At 41.4% G+C, this 24,164-nt stretch overlaps 1 protein-coding gene across 3 annotated transcripts in view; it reads left to right on the forward strand.

Moving 5' to 3' along the window:
* The window catches only part of LOC119858292 (hexokinase-1), a 65,846-nt gene that overhangs the window by 3,025 nt on the left and 38,657 nt on the right, over positions 1-24,164 (forward strand). For all 3 annotated transcript variants that reach the window (XM_038408507.2, XM_038408508.2, XM_043519346.1), the window contains 2 exons: positions 10,808-10,970; positions 18,048-18,196. In XM_038408507.2, coding sequence (XP_038264435.1) covers positions 10,808-10,970; positions 18,048-18,196 — 312 coding nt within the window. The remainder of the gene's footprint in view (positions 1-10,807; positions 10,971-18,047; positions 18,197-24,164) is intronic.

A 24,164-nucleotide genomic window follows, 5' to 3' on the forward strand; every position in this document is an offset into this window, starting at 1 on the left:
ACCTAAGAATGTGCTTTATTTTTAAAAGTTGCTTCTTGCAGCTTTAGGTCTCTTGTTTGTTCCATTAGGTTTTCCCCATCAAAAATACCTGTAGGAGGTAGAGGATTAGGAATAACTGTTTAATCTGGAGGAAGCTCCTGAATCTGCCTTCTCACTGAATTTTTCTATTACCTGAATCTGTGCAACATGTATATTTGTTTTCTTGAAACACTTTTACACGCCACTTACTGCTTCAGATTTACAAGCCTGTGTAAAGCATAATCTGTTTTTTTGTTGTTATATTTAACAATCCAAAATAAACAAAAAATCACGACCACAGTGGAGGTGGTTCGGACACAAGATGTCACAAGCTTTACATTTACTGCATCTGAAATGCTTGTTATGATGCATGCTGATATAGGTGAAGTTCTATGGTGTTGTCTCACAGATATTGTTATAAAAATATAGACTGTGTTTGTAAATTTTGTTACAATGAGAATCATAATTTTATTTGACTGTACTAGAAACCATTGTGATTGGGTATTTTAGAAATATAGATAGCTATTTTATACATTAAAATCCCATTTAGATTGCACACAAATCTAAGCATATAAGTAAATATTTCTATATGTGCACCCTAATGAGAATCTATTGATATTGAAGCTAAGAACAGCGACTCCCCCCCCCCCCTTTTTTTTTTTTTTTTAAAGATAAATTCCATTTGGAAAGGTTTATGAGGGGGCTGGATGGATCAGAATTCTAGTCCTGTTCTGACCCTCAAAATACTGGAGAACTATGCACCACGTTGATTCGTAATAGTGATACAATTGTACTTATCCTCAGTATATTGCACAGAAGAATACTTGCGTTCAGTTCTCATTTTCAGCTCCCTCCTAGCTTTGCTTCCTCCTCCTCAAAAGGGGGAGGTCTCCTTTATTCTAATACAGACTGATTTGTTTCCACCCCTCACTCACAACCCCTCTATTACCTGCCTACCCTGTAACTTCGTACTGCTCCACATCCATATAGTTCCAATCCTGAATGCAGGCCTGAATTTTTAATCTTACAGTCTCCCCTGCACTGGTTCTTGGCCTGAGGTTTAGGTGACAGCTGGTAGTGCAGGTGGTTAGTCACACTGAGAATGCCACTATAGGGCATGGGGGATAAGGAAGGATTATCAGCAAAGAAGAGACAAGGTAGGCTGGAACTTGTTCATCCTGAGTCCCACATTGCTCTGTATCTCAGTGACTAGGAATTTTCCCTCCTCCACAGAATCTTTGTGGTCACGTAATACAGGCTGTACTCTAGTGACATTCACCTGGTAGTTAACCAGTTTCCTCAGAGTCAGTAACTTTAAGGATCTGTACTATAGCAGTTACCTTCACATAGTGTGATTCATTGTGGAGATGATATGGTTCTGACACATGTGCAGTACCTAGGTATAATGAGTTAAGAATACTGCCTCCAGCTTAACTTGAATATAGATATAAAATTTGTTTTTCTTTGTTTAAGACAGGCCCTTGAAGGAGATATCCACTAATTTTGCTTAGTACAGTGCCTGGAAAATTTTAAAGGCAGGAATCACCATAGTGTGGAAAGAACATAGTGTGTGGTTCGTGGGCAGAAATAGTATGTTATATGTGAACAAAATATGTGGGGCTGTAATATATGAAAAAGGAGCTACTTCCATATAAAATCGTGTGTCAATATATGATCTCATGCAATTCCAATATTAAACCAAGCTAAAAGTATACTGTAGCATTAATAGGTATATACGATGCATATAGTTTTGTTCCATGTGGGATAAACTGTGAAATGAATTTGAAAACTCATTTTTTCATTATAATTGGTATTGACGAGCCTTTTGCTGATAGCAGCTTTGGTGGCAGTTCTAGGGCAAAATTTTAGGAGATGTATGATAAGTTTGTCTCTGCACATATGCTGATTAAGACCTGATCCTACAAAGAATTAAGCATAACTTTATGTACTGTGAAAGACCGGGGGGGTGAAGTAATATATTTTACTGGACCGCATTCTGTTGATGAAAGTGTGGCGAGAGTGTCACTCAAAAGCATCTCTCTTTCACCAACAAAGAAGGCAGTCCAATTAGGGTGCCAGACATCCGGTTTTTGACCGGAACGCCTGGTCGAAAAGGGACCCTAGTGGCTCCGGTCAGCACCTCTGACCGGGCTCTTAAAAAGTCAAGTCGGCAGCGAAGCAGGGCTAATGCAGGCTCCCTGCCTGCCCTGGCTCCGCGCAGTTCCTGGAAGCGGCGACATATCCCTGCAGCCCCCAGGCACAGGGGCCAGGAAGGCTCCACATGCTGGCCCTGCCCCAAATGCCGGCTCTGAAGCTCCCATTGGCCAGAAACTGTGGCTAATGGGAGCTGCGGGGGCGGCGCCAGTGGGTGTGGGCAGCATGCACTGTGCAGAGCTGCCTGCTCACGTCTCAGTCGAGGAGCCGGACATGCTGGCCACTTCCGGGAGCAGCACGGAGCCAGGGCAGGCAGGGAGCCTGCCTTAGCCCCACTGCACTGCCAACCGGGAGCTGCCTGAAGTAAGTGCTGACTGGCTGGAGCCCTCACCCCCTGCCCCAACCCAGTGAAAGTGGGTGAGGGTGAGGGAGAACAAGCGATGGAGGGAGGGGGGCTGGAGGGAGTGGGGGCGGGGCCTTGGGGAAGGGTTAGGGCAGGACTGTTAGGTTTTGTGCAATTAGAAAGTTGTCAACCCTAAGTCCCATAAAAGATATTACCTCATGCATCTTGTCTCTGTAATATCCTCGGCCACAACAACACTGCAAAGAACTTTATGTACTGTGATCATTCTCATTGACTTTAGTGTAACAGCTCACAATACATAAAGTTGAGCAGGTATATAAGTCTTTGCAGGATCAGGGCCTGGAACTTCCAAAGGCTGAGTCCTTTTGTTTTCCATTAGATTTACAAATGCAGTGGTAAGCTGTATGTGAAGTTTAGATTTTGCCAATTTTCTGTCTAGTCAAGGAGCTATTAATTTTTACTCATCATGTGCCTGACAAAATCTCAAAATAGATAATGAAATAAAAAGGAAAAAACTCTGAAAAGCGTTTTTTCTTAAAAATGCAGGCAATGTGATGTAAATGGCAATTGTTTGGATCAAATAAAATTAATAGAATTAACTACCCGGAATCACTGCTGTGTAGGAACCATTAAAAGGTTACAAACTGAAGCAATATGTAATTGAAAAGGGAAGCATCTTGCAATGTTTAAACTATTTTCATTAATGCATCTTTTACTCCTGATGAATGTTCCTCACATTTAAATGAGCATGCTACATGAACAACTGTGTAGTAGGAGTGTTTGCATAAGTTAATGACTTCCCTATAAGGACTGTGTGAATAAAATAGGTGCTAATGATTTTTGGAAATCTTTATAAGAAGGAGGCCTCTTTCTGTCCTTGGTTATGTCCCATTGATGTCAGTGCAAACTAGACATGCATCTAAGGACAGTTATTGGTCCTTAGTAATTGAGTCAATGTTTACGTAGAAATGTGAGCACATAGTTATATTTATCTACAGATCCACTGCATGATTACTGCAGTTCTTGGAATTCAAGAAGTCTTTTCTAATGTACGAAAATGAATCAGCATTACATGTTTTAGTCAAGAAAAATTACATGTATACTATTTTGTTTATAGCACTCTCCATTTAAAAAAATAGTTAATATACTTTTAAAATCAAATGGAAACTATTAAGTCTTTTGTAGGGCTCCATGCTTCCACTATCATGAATTATGTCATTTCTCAGGACATGCCAGCTGTTGGTAAAGGGACAAATTCTGCTGTTTGCATCAGTGCAGCCATTCACTTCAAAACTTCAGATGCACTCTGCTGCACCTTTGGAGGGCTCGTTCCCTTCCCTTCCATATAAGTTCTTCAGGACCATCTCCCAGTGTGTGCAGGCAGCAGCCAGGTCTTCACAGAAGGTCTTCCCTGCTTGAAATCAGGATAAGTTCCACTGGTGCAAGTATGGGCTTTGCCTGTCTGCACTACAGATTGTACCAGGCAGCTGCACCAATGGGTGTGTAATCTGGGCAAATCCTGTTTCAGCTATTCTATGTTGGGCAATAATGAGAGGATGTCATGCTTGTAAAACTGAACAGGCTCTTTAATGAGAGAACTATGTACAGAGATGCTGCAGCTTCAGTTAGCTGTCAAGCCATGTGCATACAGACTGACTTGCCGATGCCTCCTCCAAACTTTTCTGCAACCTGAGCTCGGGGCTGGTCCTCAGTGTTTTGCAACTCAGGGCGGAAAATGTTTTTGGTGTTCCCCCAACAGTTGAGCTACAAAACCCAAAAAGCCAACAAAAAAGTCCCTACCCAAACAAAGTAAAATCAGACCAGCACCTCCCCAGGTGTTCATTTGGTGCCGCCCTTAATGTTTGTTCCTGCGGCTGGCCCTGCCTGTGCTCCTGCCTCCTAATTCCACATAGGTTGCTTCATCGCCAGTCTAGAGAAGGTCTAAATAGTTTCCAGAGGAGCTCTGGTTGGGAACACCTTATTAAATCTCCTATTCAGTAAAGTGGCACTTTCCTAATTGTGGCCTCTCGGCAAACATTTTCCGAAGTGTCCCTTAACTGGATATTGTGCATGAGCTATATTTGATACTTAACCAGAAAAAGGAGAGTATGTATTGTTTGTAGTGATTTTTCTTGTAGTTCGTGCTTAATTAGTAGCCCCGTAAGGAGAATGAATTCAAGAAAGCAGTGCCCATCTCCTTCCCCTCCCGCCACACCCTTTTACTTGGTAGAATGACTGTAACCATTTTCCGTCAACCGAGAGAGTTGGCTGGTTTGTTAGAAGTGGAGTGCATTGGAGCGATCTATTTTGAAGTGAGATTTTCCATGGATTTCGGTGTGCATCTCTGTGTACACCCAAGATCCCTGCCCCAATTGTGTAACTGCAAGAAATGTTGTCATTGGTTTTTCAGAATGAGAAAAATATCCACCTTTTACTGTATGTGGGGTTTGTTTAGCTTTATCAAGCAATGGTACATTGTCCCACAGGTGATCAGCTCAGGCTAGTTTGATTTTGATTTCCTTTCTTCGAACACCCTCACTAAAGTTTATGCAAATAATATCTGTGGATCACTTCTTTAGCCTTCAACACATTACTGTAAATGGGAGGCAGGAGGTGGAGCGTCTACAGAGTTTATTTTAGATGCATTATAAGATATTATAAAGCATCTAACAGCCAATTAGATCACTACATGAGCAAGGAGATTATGGACAGTCAAGGCTTAGAATGACAGTGCAGTCTGATGACGATGCAGCCTTAATTAATGTCCCCCCCCCCATTCACTTTAAAAAGACAATACCTCAGGCCTCTTGCATATGGCTGAGTGCTGGAGACTGATGCCTTCTGTTTATTCCCAGAAAACCTGCGGCCTGGGTAGCAGCAGTGCAAGGCCCCTCACCCTTTCACCATTATGCCATTGCTGTTCTGGAGAGACAGTCTTGAGTAGTGGTAGGGTAGTTCACTTTCCAGAATCATTGAGTTCTTGGTCTGTTTTTTGAAACTGCCCATGAAAGCACCATCTGTGGTGGTTTCGGTGATGAGGATACTCCTCCACTAGGAGGGGGACTGAGCACCAACTCATTCCAATGTTCTGAACGTGAGATTGTAACAGCATCCACCCGCTACTGATCTGGACTGGATTCAGACAGATGATTTCAAGATCAAGTGGCTAGTTTTTAGGTAGAACCCTGGATAAATTAATATAATCTCCTACTTATGGACTAGTGTATAGTATTATTTCTTGTAATTGCTGTGTCTAATTTTTTTTCCAATTTATCTTTCGGTAACTTTCCAATTTTCTTCTGTTAAGCTTTGTATTAAATGCTTTACAACATATTCAAGGATTATAATAAAAAAGGTTCAACCTAACTTTGACGCAGAGGGATTAGGATGCAGCCCTATCAATTTAAGATGAGACCAAGTGAGATCTGACAGGCTAAATATGGTTAGACCTGGTCAATGCAAGAGAAATCTAAGGTGCTGCAGGAAGTATTGTTTTCGGTGGTTCAGTAGTTCAGAGCACTGGTACATGAATGCTTGGTAATTATGTTACCATCTAGATGACCTTCTGGGGTCCCTTCCAACCCTGATATTCTATGATTCTATGATTCTATGTTAAGGTGCCTTGTTCTGTCATATGTGCCATCTGCGGTTGAGATGTCAAACTGAGATTTTGATCACTTGGGATTGAAATACTTTTTGCAAGAGTAACTGCATTGGGACTGGTTTCCTATCCAAATTCCATTTTGGGCCCTAATTACATTCTGACTGGCTATATTCTCCTGAAGCTGGAGAATAGTAGAGTATTCTTCGTCACTTCCTGCCTTAAACTGTTGTTTAGTGTGTGGGTGTATGTTCATATGTATATATGATATGTGAGAGTATGTTATGGTGCTGGTGTGGTAATCAAAGTCAGGTTTTTGAAGGATAGATATTAATATTACCTAATCAAAGACAAGATTAAAGGAGAGGGTCTTGGTAAAGGAACCTCATGTATCTGACGTGTGTTTGCCACTGGAGGCACATTGATTGTCAGGTACATGGGTTGCGTTTTAATGCTCTGGACCATGTAGTAAACTGTGGTTAGTACAGAGTAAAAGAGGCCGTGTGATGTGGAAAGTGTTGCTTCAGGCTGATGAATTTTTAGGCCAATATTTACAAGCCAGACAGTAAACTGGGACTAGAAGCTGATGGTAAACAAGAATGGGACACAGATGTCTTTTAACCAGATCTCTGAAGGCTGAATTGTTTCTCTGAAGTATCACTGCTGCTGTTATTCTCTTTGAAGAAGATTTGTGTAATATTGTGAACAAAACAGTGCTGGGCGTCAGGGGAAGCTAGAACTCTTGCCTCTTTCTAGTGGTATAATTTCCTATTTCTAACTTCTGCAAAATATGTGGGGTTGTGAAATAATGAACTGTAAAACTGACATTTTTGTGTACTGAAAGACTGGCACTGACCCTGGACTGAGTTACCCTTGGCCTTGGGCTGGGGTAATTTTAGAGGGGAGTGTGGGGATGTGGCTCTTTGAAGTTGGTCAGGGGTTAGAATGCTCTAATAAATTCTGGAAACATGGATTAGTGAGCAAGGGCAGATGAGTCAGTCAGAGGGTGCGTGATAAGCTGCAGATCCATGAAATTAATTTATCATATTGCCTCCACATATTAGATGTGTTTATGTTTTTATATAATATACAATAAATATGTTTATAAAACATTTTTGGCTCCTTTGTGATGAAAGGCACTAAATATGAGAGGATAATATATACAGGAAATAAATCCCCCCCCCCATCCACTGAGATGAGAGTAGATGTTAAAAAGGGAGGTTTTTATCCTAAACTTTCAGTTCATCAACAGTCCAAAGAGTTAAATAATTTGGGAATGAGCTTTCCTTGCCTCTTCAGATTAATCCAGGTGGTTTCATTAATAATTACAGCTGTTTCTGTGCTGTTTGGCAATGCCCTCTCGTGATGTGTAGCTGTGTGCAGATGTGGCCAGGGAGTTTTGTAACCCTGAGTCTTGCAGGGTTGATGAAGCTTAGCCAGACTGACTCCTTTGTGGTTCCCATAGAAGTCTGAATGTGTTGCTCTTTGATGCTACACACATTTTGTCTTGTGATCACATGGCAAATGCCTATAGTTTGTCTAGCTGTCTTGGTTGCTGTTGTCTCCTGACATCTCTTGCTCTGGGGAATGTTTGCACAGATAAAATCTTTGGCATACCAGATGGGAGCAGAAGCCCATAGAGTGCTGCATGCTGGACAGTGGAATCAATCCTTCCAGGTTTCAGAGTAGCAGCCGTGTTTAGTCTGTATTCTCAAAAAGAAAAGGAGTACTTGTGGCTCCTTTAAAGACTAACAAATTTATTTGAGCATAAGCTTTCGTGAGCTACAGCTCACTTCATTCAATCCTTCCAGCAGTTGTGTGTGCAGCTATCATAGACTTGGGGGCAGAATTGGGTCTATTGTATTGAAATGCTAGTTTTCTTTATTGTGTGGAAATGCAAAAATTGTGCTATGTCTCTGTCAAAGTTATCACTGCCTTGAATGCTGCTGTAGTTTACTGCACTACTTCATATTTTTTCTTGGGAGAGAATCAGAGCAATGAGGACTCAGCTCACTGGATATTTTCTAATCAAATAAGCTATTGAATAGTTCTTTTGATTATTTTCTTGCTCAGCTTGATAAATATTGTAATTGCTGAATTGTAAAAATTAACTTGAAGACTGTTGGGGATTTATTTCATGCTCTTGGGGCAGTTGCTTTTGTGGATGAGGGAAAAGATTTTTAAAAGAAGCAGCAAAGCAGAGAGTTATTCATTGGTATTTCTGTGCAGAATAATTTAATACACAGATATTTGTATTCAGAGAAGTGCTTACCGGAATCTAGAAATGATCCAAATCTGGAATCTTGAATTCAAATCTCTGTACCTCTTTGGTATTGGGTTTGTTTCCATGGTTCTAAATGTGTCCCAGTGGCTTTGGTTCCATTCTGGATTCAAAACCAGACTGGACATGCACTATGGTTATAGTTTGGATGTGATCAGTGATCTTGCAAGATTTTCTGCATGTTGTTTTTTGTAAATGTTAACCAAATTAGTAATGATCTGTTTGAGCCTTCTAACCTTGTTCAGAGCCTGCTGTAGACAACCCTGCTATGTCAGGTCAACCTTCTGCAAAATGTGTATAATAGAGTCCGTGGTCCTGTAGCTTCTGGGGAAGTAGCACTAGGTAAATACTCTGGTGAACTGGAAAGTAGTGTACACTGTATCCTTGATTCATTCTGAGCTATGCTCCACACAATTATGAAGAATTCAGATTCCAAAGCTTTTTGGAACTGCTGCTACTACATAATGTATTTAAATGCTTTTGTGTCATTCTTCTCTGGGAACCCAGATCTGCAAGCCACTGTGTTACCTCACTACCTTAAAAAGAGAGCGCTTTGCTGGAGACAGATCAGTCTGTCTGCCTCACTAGCAAATACCTTGAGACTCTGCCAGTCCTAACTGTGCCTTGCATAAGTGATCCTCAATTCCTGAGTTCTCCAGGGATGTCTCTCTGCAGTGTCCATTCCCTCTCACTGAGCACTCACAGAAATTAAGTTTGCTACCTCCAAAGAGCCAGAGCACACACCAGTATGTTAGTTTGGCTGATATCCCTGCACTGGGCTGACTTTGTAATAAAACAAGAATAAGCTTATTAATAAAGAAACAGATTTAGGTGATACCAAGGAAGAATTAAAAAGATAGGAAAGGATTACAAACAATACAAAAATAACACACTTTCTGGTATCTGCACCTTAATTTTAGCAAGCTATGTCTTTAGCTAAAATGATTTCTCACTTACATCAAGCTACCAGCATCTCTAGCCTTCCAGTCAAGAGGATTCAGTGTTCACAGAATCAGATGGTGCTGCCTCCTTTCCCGCCAGGGGATGGATAGCTAGAATGTATTTTCGCTCCCCGTATGTTTCCCAGAATCCATTGTTTTTGTCTCAAGAGCCAGGAAAACCTCCTGAAAATTCAGAATCTGGTGTGTGTGTGTCCTCCCCCAGTGTGCTCATCAAGCTGTTTCCTCTGCTGCTTGTTAGCTTGATTGCTTTGTTTACCTTATGTGTAATTTTACTTTAATTGTCCTTAACTTGCAGTCAAGCCATGCAGACAAATCTGCATTCCCTTATCTAAGGCAGGCTCGTTTATCCACTGCCTCTAAAACGTATTTTAAGAACATATTTCCAGTACACGTACATAATTCTTTATACACAACCCATATATACATCAGGCAATGAAATTCATGACCAGCATGTCACCAGTTCTTGTGATACCTGTTTGACTAAATCAACTGTATGTTGCCTGTGGGCATAAAAGGCGCTCTTAGGCTTTATCTACACTGGAACCTGAACTTCTGTTGTTCAGGGGTGTGAAAAAACACACCCCGCCTGAACGACAAAAATTTTACCGACGAAAAGCACTGGTGTGAACAGCGCTTTGTCAGCAAGAGAACTCTCCTGCCAACAAAGCTACTGCTGCTCATTGGGGGTGGAAGTTTTTTGTCGGCAGGAGAGCTCTCTATAGCTCTCAAACAGCAGCTATACAGCGCATCTTTTAGTGGCATGGATGTAGCAGCACAGCTGTGTCACTAAACAGTGCGTAGTGTAGATCCTATCCAAGGATCTCAAAGTATTTTCCAGACATTAATTCTTTTTTCCCCAGGTCTTTCTCCTTTGGTTCCTGTTGCTTACCCAGCCCAGTATTTATGGGCCCTAAATTGCAGTGAAACCTTTTCATAATGAAATTAGAGCCTCTTTGCTGTAAACTACTCCTTGTCCTTAAGCTAGGCTGATGATGATGATAAACAAGTCCTATGCTTCAGGGCATAAACTGATTACCTTCAGAGAGGAAGGAAAGGAAGGAATTTCCCTTCTCTTCCCAAATGTATAATATTGTATACTACAATAAAGTGCATTATCTTGGGGGGAAGTTTCACCTAGTTTTAAACCTGAGGAAGGATTCAGGGATAGATGTGCCTCTGCTCTAATTTGGTATGGCAGTTACTGTGTTCTTTTCTTTTTCTTTTTGAGTTAAAAGAATAGAAAACCTGTTGGTATTGGTTGTATTTCTCATTTGATCTCAGAGTCCCGGAATCAAACTAGAAGAATCATGTGTTCAGTATATAAACATTTAATCTGCTGGAAATGTCCAGTTAAAGAAAAAAAAGTGTCTGCATTCACACAAGCAGATGCAGGATTTTAACTTTACTTTTATTTTCTTTTTTTCCAGATTGATAAATATCTTTATTCCATGCGGCTCTCTGATGAAACACTGGTGGATATTATGGCTCGCTTCAAGAGGGAGATGCAAAATGGTCTTTCTAGAGACTTCAATCCAACAGCCACAGTAAAAATGCTTCCTACATTTGTAAGGTCAATTCCTGATGGCTCAGGTAAGGATTAGAATATTGTGTGATGTGTTAATGTAACACACTGCATGAAAATGTCTTTTTAAACACTACTGAAACCAAACAAAGCATTTTACTTTCTGGAGAGCCTCATATGCATGCATTCATTCCAAAGCATGGAACTAACTTGTGTAATTTTTTTACTGACCTATGCAAAATGGGTCACATTAAAGCTGGAAGAGATTTTTTTCACTTCTTTCTAGGTATTCTGTCTATCAACACTCCCACATTGTTAGTTGGATTGAAAACCTTGTTTTCATTACAAAATTCTTGTTGGTAAAATTCAGATTTTTTTTTTTAAACCAATTAGCGGTGGTCTATAGTGGACTAGGGGTTTTAAAGGTGGACATATGTGCGAGTGTCTTTTAAAAATACCACATATCCTTCACAACCCAAGGAGATGGTGTATTGGTATTTGGTAGCAAATTTTGCCCTTATTTTGATTCTCTCAGTGATTCATTTTCAGTCTCTGTGTTATTTAATATACATGAGTTAGTAATTACACTGCATTTCTGCAGTAGATCTAAATCTCTGTTTGCAGCATAGTTGTGCAGTCATGTTGGGAGAACCAGTTGGGTTAAAACCAACAATTTAATATTAGGCAGTGAAACACTAGGCTGTGTTGTGAGTGGAAATCTTTTATGCTTCTGCACTGCTTTCGCTTCTTGTAGCTTAATACTAATTTTTTATGCTTGAAATTAGAGAACTGTGTTAAGCATATTTTTCAAGTCCTCCAGTTTCACTTTTGTGCTGTTGGCTACTATGTTGAAATTTACTAGTGTGCGGATTGCCAGCCCAAAGCCATTTATCCGCTTAAGCCAGACATAGAAGCTGCTGTGGCAGACCCTTGGTGAAGTGACGATGCATGCTTGCTACGGGAATGGGTTTTGCCAGGGTAGTGGGAGTGATCCTGGGTTGGGGGTCCATGTTTATGTAGATTCAGTAGCCCCAATGCCTCATGCAATAGATATGGAGTGTACATGGCTGCCATAGAGGGGTGATTCAGGAGTTCTGCACTCAGGCTATGAATTGGATGGAATGGATTTCATTTTTCCACTCCCTCTGCACGCTACCACACTGAACCCAAATACTTTAGACTTTCTGCAGGGGGAGTAAATTTCACTCTATGTGCATGTGTTGAGTTGTATTTTGGTCTAAGAAGGAAGCAATGACATGGCTGTGACTGGCCATGCATTCTGTTCCCCTGTTGGTTGTTGCAGAGAATATATGTTCCTGGTGCCCTATGGCAATTCTAACATTTTGCTGACCCTGAGCTTCAGATTTTCCTGCATCTTCACTTCTTCCAGTCAAGCACAAATATATCCCCTATCTCACCAACATTCAGTCGCTAGTAGATAAAAACCATGACACATATTGATAAGTAAAACAGATAACATTATGAATTATTAAAAGACATAAATACAGAACCAGGAGACCTTTAGGCACAATGCAGCATGATGCAGGATGGCCTAGGCCTGGAATAGGTGGGAGGTGTTGGGCGTCAAGATTTGGAAACCATCAGGGTTGGACCTGGTGCAACAAGCCTGGTTCCAGGCAGTGCTGTTAGCATCTCACTTTCATAAACAACAGCTTATCTCACAATAAAAAATAAAATACAATAAAATAGTGACATTAAAATCCAATTCTTAGGCAGAGCTGAGACAGGAAAAATGTCAAATTTAGTGTCTCCCCTCATCAGGAGTACAAATGAATTAAAATATTGGTTTCATCATAAATATTACATGACTTACAAAAAGAAACGGCAAATATTATTCATTGAGAGCTTTTATTGCTCAATTCTGTTCCCATTTAAATTGGTGATAATAAAACTCTCATTGACTTCATTGGTGCACAAAGAAAGTAGTGATAGTACGTGTGTTGCTGTACAAACATAGAAGATGACAACAGTCTTCTCCAAGGAGCTTGCAGTCTATATCCAGTTCAGACACAGAAGTAGACTGTGCACTCTTGAAGTAGTGTAGGTTTTTAGTATCTATCTTTGGATAATAATTGAAAAACTAAATGATTATGCTGCTCAATATTTGTATAAAATGCAGGTCTAACTTAAAATATGAAAAATACAATATTTTCTGTACGTAACTATTGGTGTTTGTGTTCCTGAAATTGCAAATACGTTGTTCGTCATGTGTCTTGCATTCTCCACAAATGAAAAATCCAGTATTGAACTAATGAGACTAGAGTGCCCCTTTCATTTTTAATAATAGAATGCTTTATGAAGATTTTTGCCCTTGCTCTTCTGTACAAAATCCTTTACCATAGTCATGGAAAAGTGGCTGTTATATCTCTGTTTAGACTCTAGTAAAAGATGTTGGACATAAGAACTCACCCATTGTATGAGCCAATAAAAAGCGGCACCAGGTGAAACTGGAAATGGGAAAATATTGAGCAGTTCATGGATTTCTGGGACCTAGAACCTAATGCACTCAGACCAGAGACACATGTATCTAAGGCCTTGTCTACACTACTGGGGTAAGTTGACCTAAGTTGCGCTACTCCAGCCATGTGAGTAACATAACTGGAGTCGATGTAGCTTAGGTCGACTTTCCGCGGTGTCTTCACTGCGCTGTGTCAACAGGAGACGCTCTACCATTGACTTGCCTTCCTCTCAGGGAGCTGGAGTACCAGAGTTGACCGGAGAGTGCTCTGCCATTGATTTAGAGAGTCTTCACTAGACCCGCTAAATTGACGCACGTTGCTGCATCGATTGCAGTAGCGTCGATCTTCCCAGTAGTGAAGACAAACCCTAAGATCAGAATAGAGTCCTGTGGGAACAATCTTGGTATCTTGTAACAACTGTGAAAATAATTTAGTGACAATAATTTCAGTGCATGAATTAGCTGTAAATCCCAAACCATGAAGGATGAATGAAAGCTGAATATTCTGAAGAAATTCTGTTAATAAACCTTTTGAGTAATATCTTTTAAAGACTTTGGAGATATTCTTAGAATTATTTTTTAAAATTCTGAAGTCATTAATTTGAGAATGCAGAAATGTTCTTGGCCATAATGGTCAAGAAAGCATCTGAAGCTATTTAAAATGCTTTACAAAAAGATCTTTCTGAATTAACTTCTGGTATGGTTAATTGCATCTTTGTATTACAAAACTTAGATTAAATGCTGTTACTTAGGTTTAAGTCATGAAACAATCTAAATCTGAAACATTAATATACTCATGGAATGTTTTTTGTTTTTTTTTTAAACTGAAAAGCCTGAATTTCTTATTATGTGTTAATTTGTTACCTATTGCTGGAATAGACGTTTCTGAAGTGCAGTATTTGTTTGAAGTATATTCCAGGGTGCATTTAAGCTTGAAATAGGACCATCTGTTCTAGTGTTTGTTTATCATTATTTATTGAAGGTAATGGCTTGTACCAGACAAATGATGTTTTCTTATGTTATGGCTTATTCAGGTATTTCATTTAATGAGGTGATCGGGATGAACATTTTAACTTCTGATTCTGTGACAGCTGAGACAGCTATGAAAACCCCATTTACTGTTTTAAATATGATAAAAGAAGCTACATGCAGAATTTTGAGGATATGTTCAGATTTTAAATTATGTTCATTTGCACAACTTAAAAAATAATTTCTAAAACTGTGTAGTTTTAAAATACATATGAAAGTGCTAAGGGAGCTTTCTTCCATTAAACAAAACAGGATCAGCCCAATGTTTGAGACAGCAGAAAAAGAGAGCTTGAAGTTATGTGGTAAGTGTTAGAAGAGACTAAGATTATAAATTTTGTCTTTAATATTCAACTTTACCAGTTATAGTTTATTTTTTATGTATGAGTTGTTTTTGATGTCTCGCATATGGTGGTTTGCTTGATACTAGATGCTGTAACTTGGGAGAACTAGAACAACTTCTGTAAGGAACTTACTTTCCCCTTTAGGAGTTCCTAATTTCCAAGATGGAAAATGACAGCTCGTAGGTGTCTCAGACTGGCCCACTAACCCCCTGTACACTCACCAGTCTGTTGCAAGTGGATCTAGTCATTGGGCCTCACATGTTTGCAAATCAACTGGGTCTGGATAGAGTATAGTCACTATTTCTAGCTCTGGGACTCTAGAGAGCATGCTCCCAGGATCAGCCCTCTTGTCTGACGTCCTTCCGTGAGATATGGAAAACTTCTATCCAGCCATCCTAGATGCTGAAACCAGCGTGTGAGACCTCCTGACCTCTCCGAGTCACTTGCACATGCTCCCCCCATAGTTCCCTCTAGGCTATGGGCACTCTGGGTTCACTCACTTAACCCCTTGAGAGACAGTGTGGCAGAAAAGCAAGGAACCCAGGCATAGCTGAGGAATTGCTTAATCAGTCATTTGAGGCCTTGTCTAGAGGGAGAATGTGTATGGTAGCAGGATCCACGTAGCTAGTTGGTGTACAGCATGCTAGTGTGCCATAGATTTATACCCATGTTGCCGTGTACTAACGCTCAGTGTAGACAAGCCATTACTCTTAAAACACTTGAGAGTTACAGCACTTTGAAAATAACAAGTCCTGACATGCCCCCTCTCCTAGTTTGAGCTCATCTTTTCACGTGAGTCTGTGGTTCATCAGGGCTTGTCAACGCTGCTTGCTGCTGCAGTGCTTCAGTGAAGATGCTACCTCTGCTGATGGGAGAGCTCCACCTCTCTGGGAGGTGGTAGCTGTGTTGACAGGAGAAGCACACCTGTTGACATAGCACTGTCTACACCAGGAGTTCGGTTGGAGCAACATAGTTATACAGAGATGTGCATTTTCCATACCCCTGAGTGACGTAGTTATACCGACATAAATTTGTAATGTAGACCAGGGCTCAGTGTTTCAGGTGGGGCAGAGTCCCTCCTGCCCTCTCCCTCCTGCAAGTCCTCCTTATGTGTGGTGATGGTCAGCCCCCACAGAGGAGAATCCCATCTTACATAGGGCCTTGTTTCCGTGCGAAGCGCTCGAACTGTGAGGTTCTGTGTTCACCAGTCTTCAGCAAGGTGTCAAATGCCTTTCCTAGGCAGGGCAGCTGCCTGGAATGCAGCAGAGTAGGCTGCCCCTGGACAAGTCTGAACTAATGCAGCTATAGTGCCAATATATCAACACAGGTACAAAACAGATTTCACAATCTGATGTAGTCATATCCCATTTTGTCACAGTGGGATCATTCCTTCTTGAAAGTTACACTGCCTATGGAAGCTTAGTAGGCAGGTTTCTGGAAGACTCTGTGCTCATAACATCAAAGCGGGACAGATGAGGAGAGGTGGAATTATAAACAAGACTATACTAGTTTTTGCAGAGGAGTGGTCAGAATAATGTCAGATGCAAGTTCTGGTAGCAGTAGGCAAATTACAGACCCATGAGTTGTGGGACGAAGATTTGGGGTCAGTCAAATTAGATTCTTGACCATACAGATGGATGCGAGATTTGAGTTGGAGAAGCTGGAGATAATGAAGTTTCAGGGATGATACTTAGCAGTTAAAAGTGCATCAATATTGATTTTAGACAGACACATGGCTGAAACAAGCAATGTCAGGAGAGTTGGGAATTTCCTTCGTAGGAATTATACAAGAGGTTGAATTCAAAAGGAAGGTGAGATAGATATTTATATGGATCAAGGATTGAATCCTGTGAGGCATCATAGTAATGAGGGCAAGTGGTGCAATTGAGTCTGTGCTAACCACAACAAATGGTATAATATGTGGCAAAGGATTTATTCTGTTACTCTTGATGGGTGAAATCCTGGTCCAACAGAAGTCAGTGGCAAAACTCTCATTGACTTCAATCAAGCCAGGGTTTCACCCAGTATATATGTAGTTTATGAAGTTTAACCAAAGTGACAAATCAGTGAAGAGGTGGAATTTGGGAGAACACTAGAAGTGCAGTGTTACCTTAACTGTGCTGCTAAGCAGGAAACAGCCTTCTAAAATCCACTGGCTTTTCTGTGTGTGTGTATGTGGGGAGGAGGAGAGGGGCTCAAGGGCTTCAGTGTTCATGTATTGCACATACAGGCCTGTAGCTCATTGTTATAAAGATTGTGTAAGCATTTCCCTCATTATCTCTTCTTTAAACCGTTAATGATCGCTGTTCTTGTTTGTTCCATTGTCTGATAAGACAAGATAGCTCAAGTGTCATCACCTGGATCAGTCAAGTATATTTACACAGCAGTAAAACAAGCACTGAAAGTGTGACTTTTCAGATATATGCCAGTCTCTGTAGCATGACTGGGTCACATCCTTAAGGCTTTTTGAACTGCTCTTGAGGTAGATGATCAACTGAATTGGTTTCGAAGTTTTGAAACCCATCTCTTTTCCTTTGAGATAAGAGACAGAAATGTCCTAATATTTTCTCTGGTTTGCAGGAGGAGATCATTTTAGGCAGCTGTATCTGTGTCAGATTCAGCAGAAGTCACAAATTTTGAACTCGTCTGTTGTGACAGCTATCGGTTTGTCGAGACAGTTTTTAGTATGACTTCTCTCTGTCTGACATCTGTTGCATTATTGTAGTTTTCAGGGAAATTTAGCTCCCATGAATAAAACTCTTGGTTTATAGTTAACTGTGTTCCAGTGTAAATTGGAGTGATTTAAGGCTAAATTGAATCCAGATGCACCAAAACTTCAGAGTTCTCCCAGAAATACTTTAGGTCCCCCTGGAAAGACTCTTCCTCTGTCTGTGCCCTCCCCCACAGAAACACTCTTTAATCTTCCACACACCATGATTCCATTCCATCCAGATTTACAATGTTTTCAGCTTGCTCCTCAGATCTTCCTCATTGAGTCTGGTGAGTCAGCTTAGTCAAGATGCCTGAACCCTGATTGTTGACCACTACTTCATTGCCCTCTCTCTGGATAAGCCACACTATTATATACTTTTACATCACTGATGTTCAGTGTTGCTATGGCAGTATTCTTAGGTTGAATTACGGGGAATTAGCTTGACATACTGTGTATAGGCATGCTGTAGATAGAACTTATTTGCTATAAGCATAGTATGTGTATTTATGCTTTATATATATATATATATATGGTCAGAGCCATTTTAACAATTTTGAGAACTTGAATCTTGTCTTTCAAATAGAGAAAGGAGATTTCATTGCATTGGATCTTGGAGGATCTTATTTTCGAATTCTGCGAGTGAAGGTCTCAGATGAGAAAAAGCAGACAGTACAAATGGAAACTGAGATTTATAACACACCAGAAGATATCATGCATGGCACTGGAACCCGGGTAGGTTTCTTTTCTCAGGGATACTTATCGAAAATATTAGATGTTTTACATTACCATTTTAAAGAAGTATAGAAAGAAAAATCTTATTAATGCTTTAATATTCAAAATTATGTACTGAACTCTTTAATTCTTATTGATATTAAGAATAAATAAGCAGCCATGATAATTATCCAAGGGAACTAGAATGCAGCCTTCACTGCACAAGTCACTTCCTGCTGAGTTTGAATTTACAGTTCTAAACCAATTTCTATGTCTTACCATGTTCTGAAAATGTATGGGAACAAAGGGGCTGAAAAACCTCCCAGTCTTTGTAAGTGATTAGCTCAGTCTAGCTTGCAACTGAAATGTAGGGCTGTGCCTAGAAGCAGATAAAGATTGGTGACAGGACCAAGTATTCATCCCCCTGGAAGAGGACTCTTGCATGAAAGAGTATGAGGACTGTAATGTGTTTAAAAATATAAATATATACTGTAGGTGGCAAAGTGTTTTACCGCCAGGTGACTTGGTGGTGAATGCTGTTTGAAACCAGGTAGGTGTAATTTTTTCAGTCTCCTGTGTTCCTGGAATACCAAATTTGCTTATGGAGAAACATTTACTATATGGTCAGGAAATGGGATTACAGAGAATATTTTACATGTATATAAATATTCTACTCCAGTGTAACACACGTTATGGGATTTTCATTGTTGGGCAAATACAGTTTTTGCCACCTCTCTTTTATTTCTTAATGAGCATGAGGAGCCATTGAAGAATGTAAAGATTGCCATTTAGAAAATTCAACGTCCATTTTTTAAAAGTTGAAGAAATGGTTGTAAAGGGATTTCCATTCTCTAATTTTTTTCAGATCTGATGACAGTTGCTACATAGTTATGATATACAGTATCATCTGATCACTCAAATTACTGGGATTAATTTGTATAACAGTTGTAGTGATATTTGATCTACACTACTACTATTACAAAGGTTTTAAAAAGTTTGTGTGTTTTATTAATTTGGCTAGAGTGAATGGTTTGGGATTTATCTGAAAGCATACATTAATGTTCATGTACATTTTTTAAATTGATTTATGTTACGATTTTGTGGAGAGGTGGGGTTAAAACTGATGCGAGATTTCAGGTGGGAAAAGTACCAAGACAAAAGGGGAGTCCCATGGATAGTCTGCAGTATACATTTAACACATACAGCACTACTTATCACTTTCCCCAAGTTTGATGGTGGCTCTGCCATTCTCCTGACCCCCCAACCCCACATTACACCGGTGGCTGGTTGGATGTATTTTTTTGTTTTTTGTTGGCTTTTTATTTTTGGTTAAACAAAACAGTGACAAAAAATACTAAAGGGTAATGCTGCTGCCTGTGTGATCAGCTGGATGGCTTTCCAAATGTGTTGCTCGATAGGGTGACCAGCTATCCCAATTTTATAGGGTCAGTCCTGATATTTAGAGCCCTGCAAATCTGCGGATATCCGCTTCATATCTGTGGATATCTGCAGATGTGGTTGTCCGTGGACTATTTTTGTGGAAAGTGAGTTGGATGCGGATGCTATCACGCAGGGCTGTGCTCATCAGCAGCGCCTGGCCCGCAAAGTCCGGCTCAGGCAGCTTGGGGGGCACAACACGCTCAGGGCCAGTAGCCAGTGGCTGGGGCTGGGCGGCAGGCTGAAGTAGGGGACATCCAGCACCCGCTCGCTGCGCTGCTTCCTGTCCAGCAGCTCGGACCCCTCCCCAGCATCAGCATCCTCACCATGGCCCGGCCTGGTAGCACTGGCTGCGCTCCCGCCTGCTGGCTCCTGGGCAGTGGGGCCTTCCCCCAGCCATGGGGATTGGAGCAGGTAGGCTCTGGCGCCCTGACCCGCTGTGAGGCAACACGCACTGCTGCTGCCATCGTTCGCGAGCCCCCGGGAGCAACACGTGATGCGATACCCCTTCCCCCCAGCCTCCACACTGCCTCTTCCCTGCAAGACACGCGCTCCCCCACTTGCTCATCTCCGCTCTCTCCTTCGCTAGTCCTTTTGTGTGTAGCCGCACCAGCAAGCTGTCTCACTAGACGGCTAGTGGATTGCAGGTTGGATCATGGGTTGATTCTGGCAGATGCAGATCCGCATTTTTGTATCTGCTAGGGCTCTACCGATATTTGGGGTTTTGTCTTATATAGGCGCCTATTACCCTCCACCCCCTGTCCTGATTTTTCGTACTTGCTATCTGGGCACCCTGTTGCTCCAGGATGTGCTACAGAAGTTGGGGATTTGGGTAGCGTCATGTAATCTATCAGCTGCTTTCCTGGCCCCATGGCAGCAGCAGAAGGAGCTTCTGTGGAAGAGTTGGGCAATTGCCAGCTTTTTACAAGACTGCTCATCCTCTGCTCTCCAGTGTCCTCTGTTGCTTCCCTTTCTGTCCCTAACTCAGAGGCCAATGAAAGACTGGCCAGAGCATGATTCTTCTCCCTGTTGCCACAGTGGCTACCACATGGCTTTTTGGTCTTGTGGGACTCTTAAGCATTTCTGGGATGCTTGAGGTGACATTTACATTCGTTGCCTTTTTAGAATCCTATGGAGAGGAACCATTGGATGAAGAGAGATGGCAGGAAGAGTGATTCCCAAATCCTATCACTTAATGATGTTGATCAAACTAGCACACACTAAAAGTAGGATGCAGCCACAGTGTCATGAATGGCAGGAGGGTCTCACTGCTCAAGTACATGCTTAGCATCTTGGGTGGGTACGTTCTTGGAGTGACTAGCTCCTCCTGCCCATCGCTCCTCTGCGGCTGTACTCTGTTTTTAGCGAGCTAGCTTGATCAGATGTCTCCATGATATGGAATTTGCACCTGCAGCTTTAAGGGTATGTGTAGACATACCCTTAGAGAACTCAATGAGGATTGGAACCCATTGTGCTAGATGCTGTACAAATACATAGTGAAAGGCTTTCCCTGCCCTAAAGGGAATTAAGTCTAATTTAAGGCAAAATTCCACAAGCAGGTGCTGCTAACAATGGGAAGAAATAGGGGAGAGAGGGCACAGGAAACACTAAATGTGTATTCTTATTACTTGGGCTAGTGGTGTGTGCAGTTAGATGGTTAAGGCCAGTTAAATATGATTTTTAAAAGTAAATCATAAGATAAACAAATAAGGCAACTATTAGAAGCCTTACATATATTAAGAAACCAGCTGCTTGGGCTCAAAACTAAAAGGAATTGTCAAGAGGGCTTTAAACTGGGAAGAGAGGTAGGAACGGTAGCTACAACTGTACTCTAATTATTAGTATCTAGATACTGGTAAAGAAAGAAATAAGCTGGAAAGATAATCAGAATTGGATCCATTTCCTCAGTTCTTGTATGACAATGACTAAAATTTTGAGTGGTGGTATGTTAGTGGCAGAATTCGTGCTGTACTTCTACAAGGGCATCTGAGGAAACTGATAGGCACTCAGATGGTTAATGATTAAATGCTTTTGACTGATTCTTATGCTAGTGGTTCCTTTAAATTTGTGAACCAATTGTCACAATTACCTGAATAGCTGTTCCATTGACCTTCTGAACAGGATTGGTTACTAGCGCTCGTTAACCTCAAAGATTTATCCTCTTAAATCCCATTCTGATTAGTGGAGGAATTGTGAATGATGACTTCATGTCTAGCTGGCAGAGCTTATTTTGAGATTTTCCATGTTAGTGTATTCAGACTTTTATCCTTCCATATCTCTCAGATACAAACATATTTCACTTTTATATAAGTCCATTTCATTTCCTGTTGAAGACTAGGGCAAAATTCCCATTTACTTCAGTTGTGCAGTATCAGGCCCAAAGTTTCTAGAGATTCTTCCAAGTTAGCTCTAGCTCTTTAGACTAATTTAAAACCTGATTTCTGTATTGATCTTTGTACTCTACATCCTACTGAAATAGTGTTTGAGTCTGAGCAATACACATTTAGCTGTTTTTCTGCTGGGTTCCTTACTCCTGAAGTTTACTCTAGCTCCCTGACTCTATCAGATCTGTAAATTCCTTCCAATTAGACATTAACCCTTAAAAAAATATTGATTTGCAAACTTCCAGCCAAATGAATCCTTAGGAGGACTTGTGTATGAGTCAAAGTGACACTTTGGGAAAAAATCATAAAACCAGTAGTAAATAAAGATGGTAGCAAAAATTGTAAGCATCTCTCACTTCGTTACTCTGCCTAACAATCCATTTCTCTCTCCTATAGTTCATTGGTTTAGTTTTGTTTTTTTTAATCTGGTATAGTAATTCCTGTACAATATAAATTAAAGACACTCCTGACTGTCCTTTCATACTCAAAAGTATGGCTAATAGCTAGTTAATGCACTTGATTTGCCTGTGTAGTTTTTATGTATTAAAATACCTTTTATGCTGTAAAGATGTGCTCTGAATCATTGCTGCACATTTTGTGGTTTAAGCTCACTCAGGCGTTAAGTGAGGGTGGGTAGTTTAGCAGTCTAACCATTACATACAATATAGCTATATTTCTTGGAACCACAGGTTTAAATTCTGTCAGGTTGCCCTTCATCTTCTCCAAGACAATGCACGGAATTCCACAAAACTCACCGTGTACAGTAGGAGATCTTTTTGAATTAGAATTTAAAAAGCAGGGCCTGTGTCCTCCTGGTGGCCCTGGCTGTTTGCCTGAGAGCAGGAGTTTGCATAGAGTTGCCAACTTCCTACTTGCACAAAACCAAATGCCCTTGCCCCGCCCCCTCTGAGAACCCGCCTCTCCTCACTCCATCCTCCCCTCCCTCTGTCACTTGCTCTCCCCACCCTCATTCACCTGCTCATTTTCACTGGGCTGCCTCTGGGGGCTGGGGTGTGGGAGGGGGCTCTGGGCTGGGGCAAGGGGTTGAGGTGCGGGGGTGTGTGAGGGCTCTGGCTGGGGGTGCAGACTCTGGGGTGGGGCTGGAGATGAGGGTTTAGGAGGGTGCTCTGGGCTGGGACTGAGGGGTCAGAGGGCAGGAGGGGGATCAGGGCTGGGACAGTGGGTTGCGGGGAGTGAGGGCTCCTGCTGGGGGTGCAGGATCAGGGGTGGGCTGGGTATGAGAGGTTTAGGGTGCAGGAGGGGGCTCTGGGCTGGGATCAAGGGGTTCAGAGGGAAGGAAGGGGATCAGAGCTGGGACAGGGTTGGCGCATGGGGTGGGAGCTCAGGGGTTCAGGGTCTAGGCAGCGCTTACCTCAAGCAGCTCCCAGAAGCAGTGGCATGTCCCCACTCCAGCTTCTATGCGGAGGCGCGGCCAGGCAGCTCTGGGCACTACCCCATCCGCAGTCAGTGCCCCCACAGCTCCCATTGGCTGTGATTCCTGGCAGCAGAGCCCCCTGGCTGCCCCTATGGGTAGGAGCCAGAGGGGGGACATGCTGGAGGGGGGATATGCCTGCTGCATGGTGCTGCCAACCAGACAGTCAAAGGCCTAGTCAGCGGTGCTGACCGGAGGTGCCAGGATCCCTTTTCGACCAGGTGTTCTGGTTGAAAACCTGATCACCCTAAATTTGTACCAGTGTCCTTGGCTAAAATGTCCTTTTCCTGGACTGTAATTTAATGAGCTTTCTGCCTGTTATTCACCTGGCTAACCCTAGTGGGGGCAACATTTTAGTGGTGGTATGTGTAGTTTGCAAAGCACTTCCACTTGGAAGACAATATATAGATGTATAGTGTATTATTACTGTAACAACTCATTTTATATGAACTGTAATACTCTTTTGTTTTAATTATAACTCTTCTTTTTATAACTTTTTTTTTAATCTCTCATCTGGACAGCTGAGCATGATGTTACAAAAGTGAAGCCTCTTTGATTTCCTTCGCTTTCTCATTGTGTATGAGGGTACTGGTGCTCTCAATTGCAAAAGATTATAAAGTGCAGTTTCCTCTCTGAAATGACCATAGTAATGCTTAATCAGATTAACTCTTATTTTAGTTATGGGTTTAATATAGTCTAGTAAGTAGAAATGTCATGCAAACCACTTTTTAGTTCT

Source organism: Dermochelys coriacea, chromosome 7 (assembly GCF_009764565.3).
Source record: "Dermochelys coriacea isolate rDerCor1 chromosome 7, rDerCor1.pri.v4, whole genome shotgun sequence".
Lineage (NCBI taxonomy): Eukaryota > Metazoa > Chordata > Testudines > Dermochelyidae > Dermochelys > Dermochelys coriacea.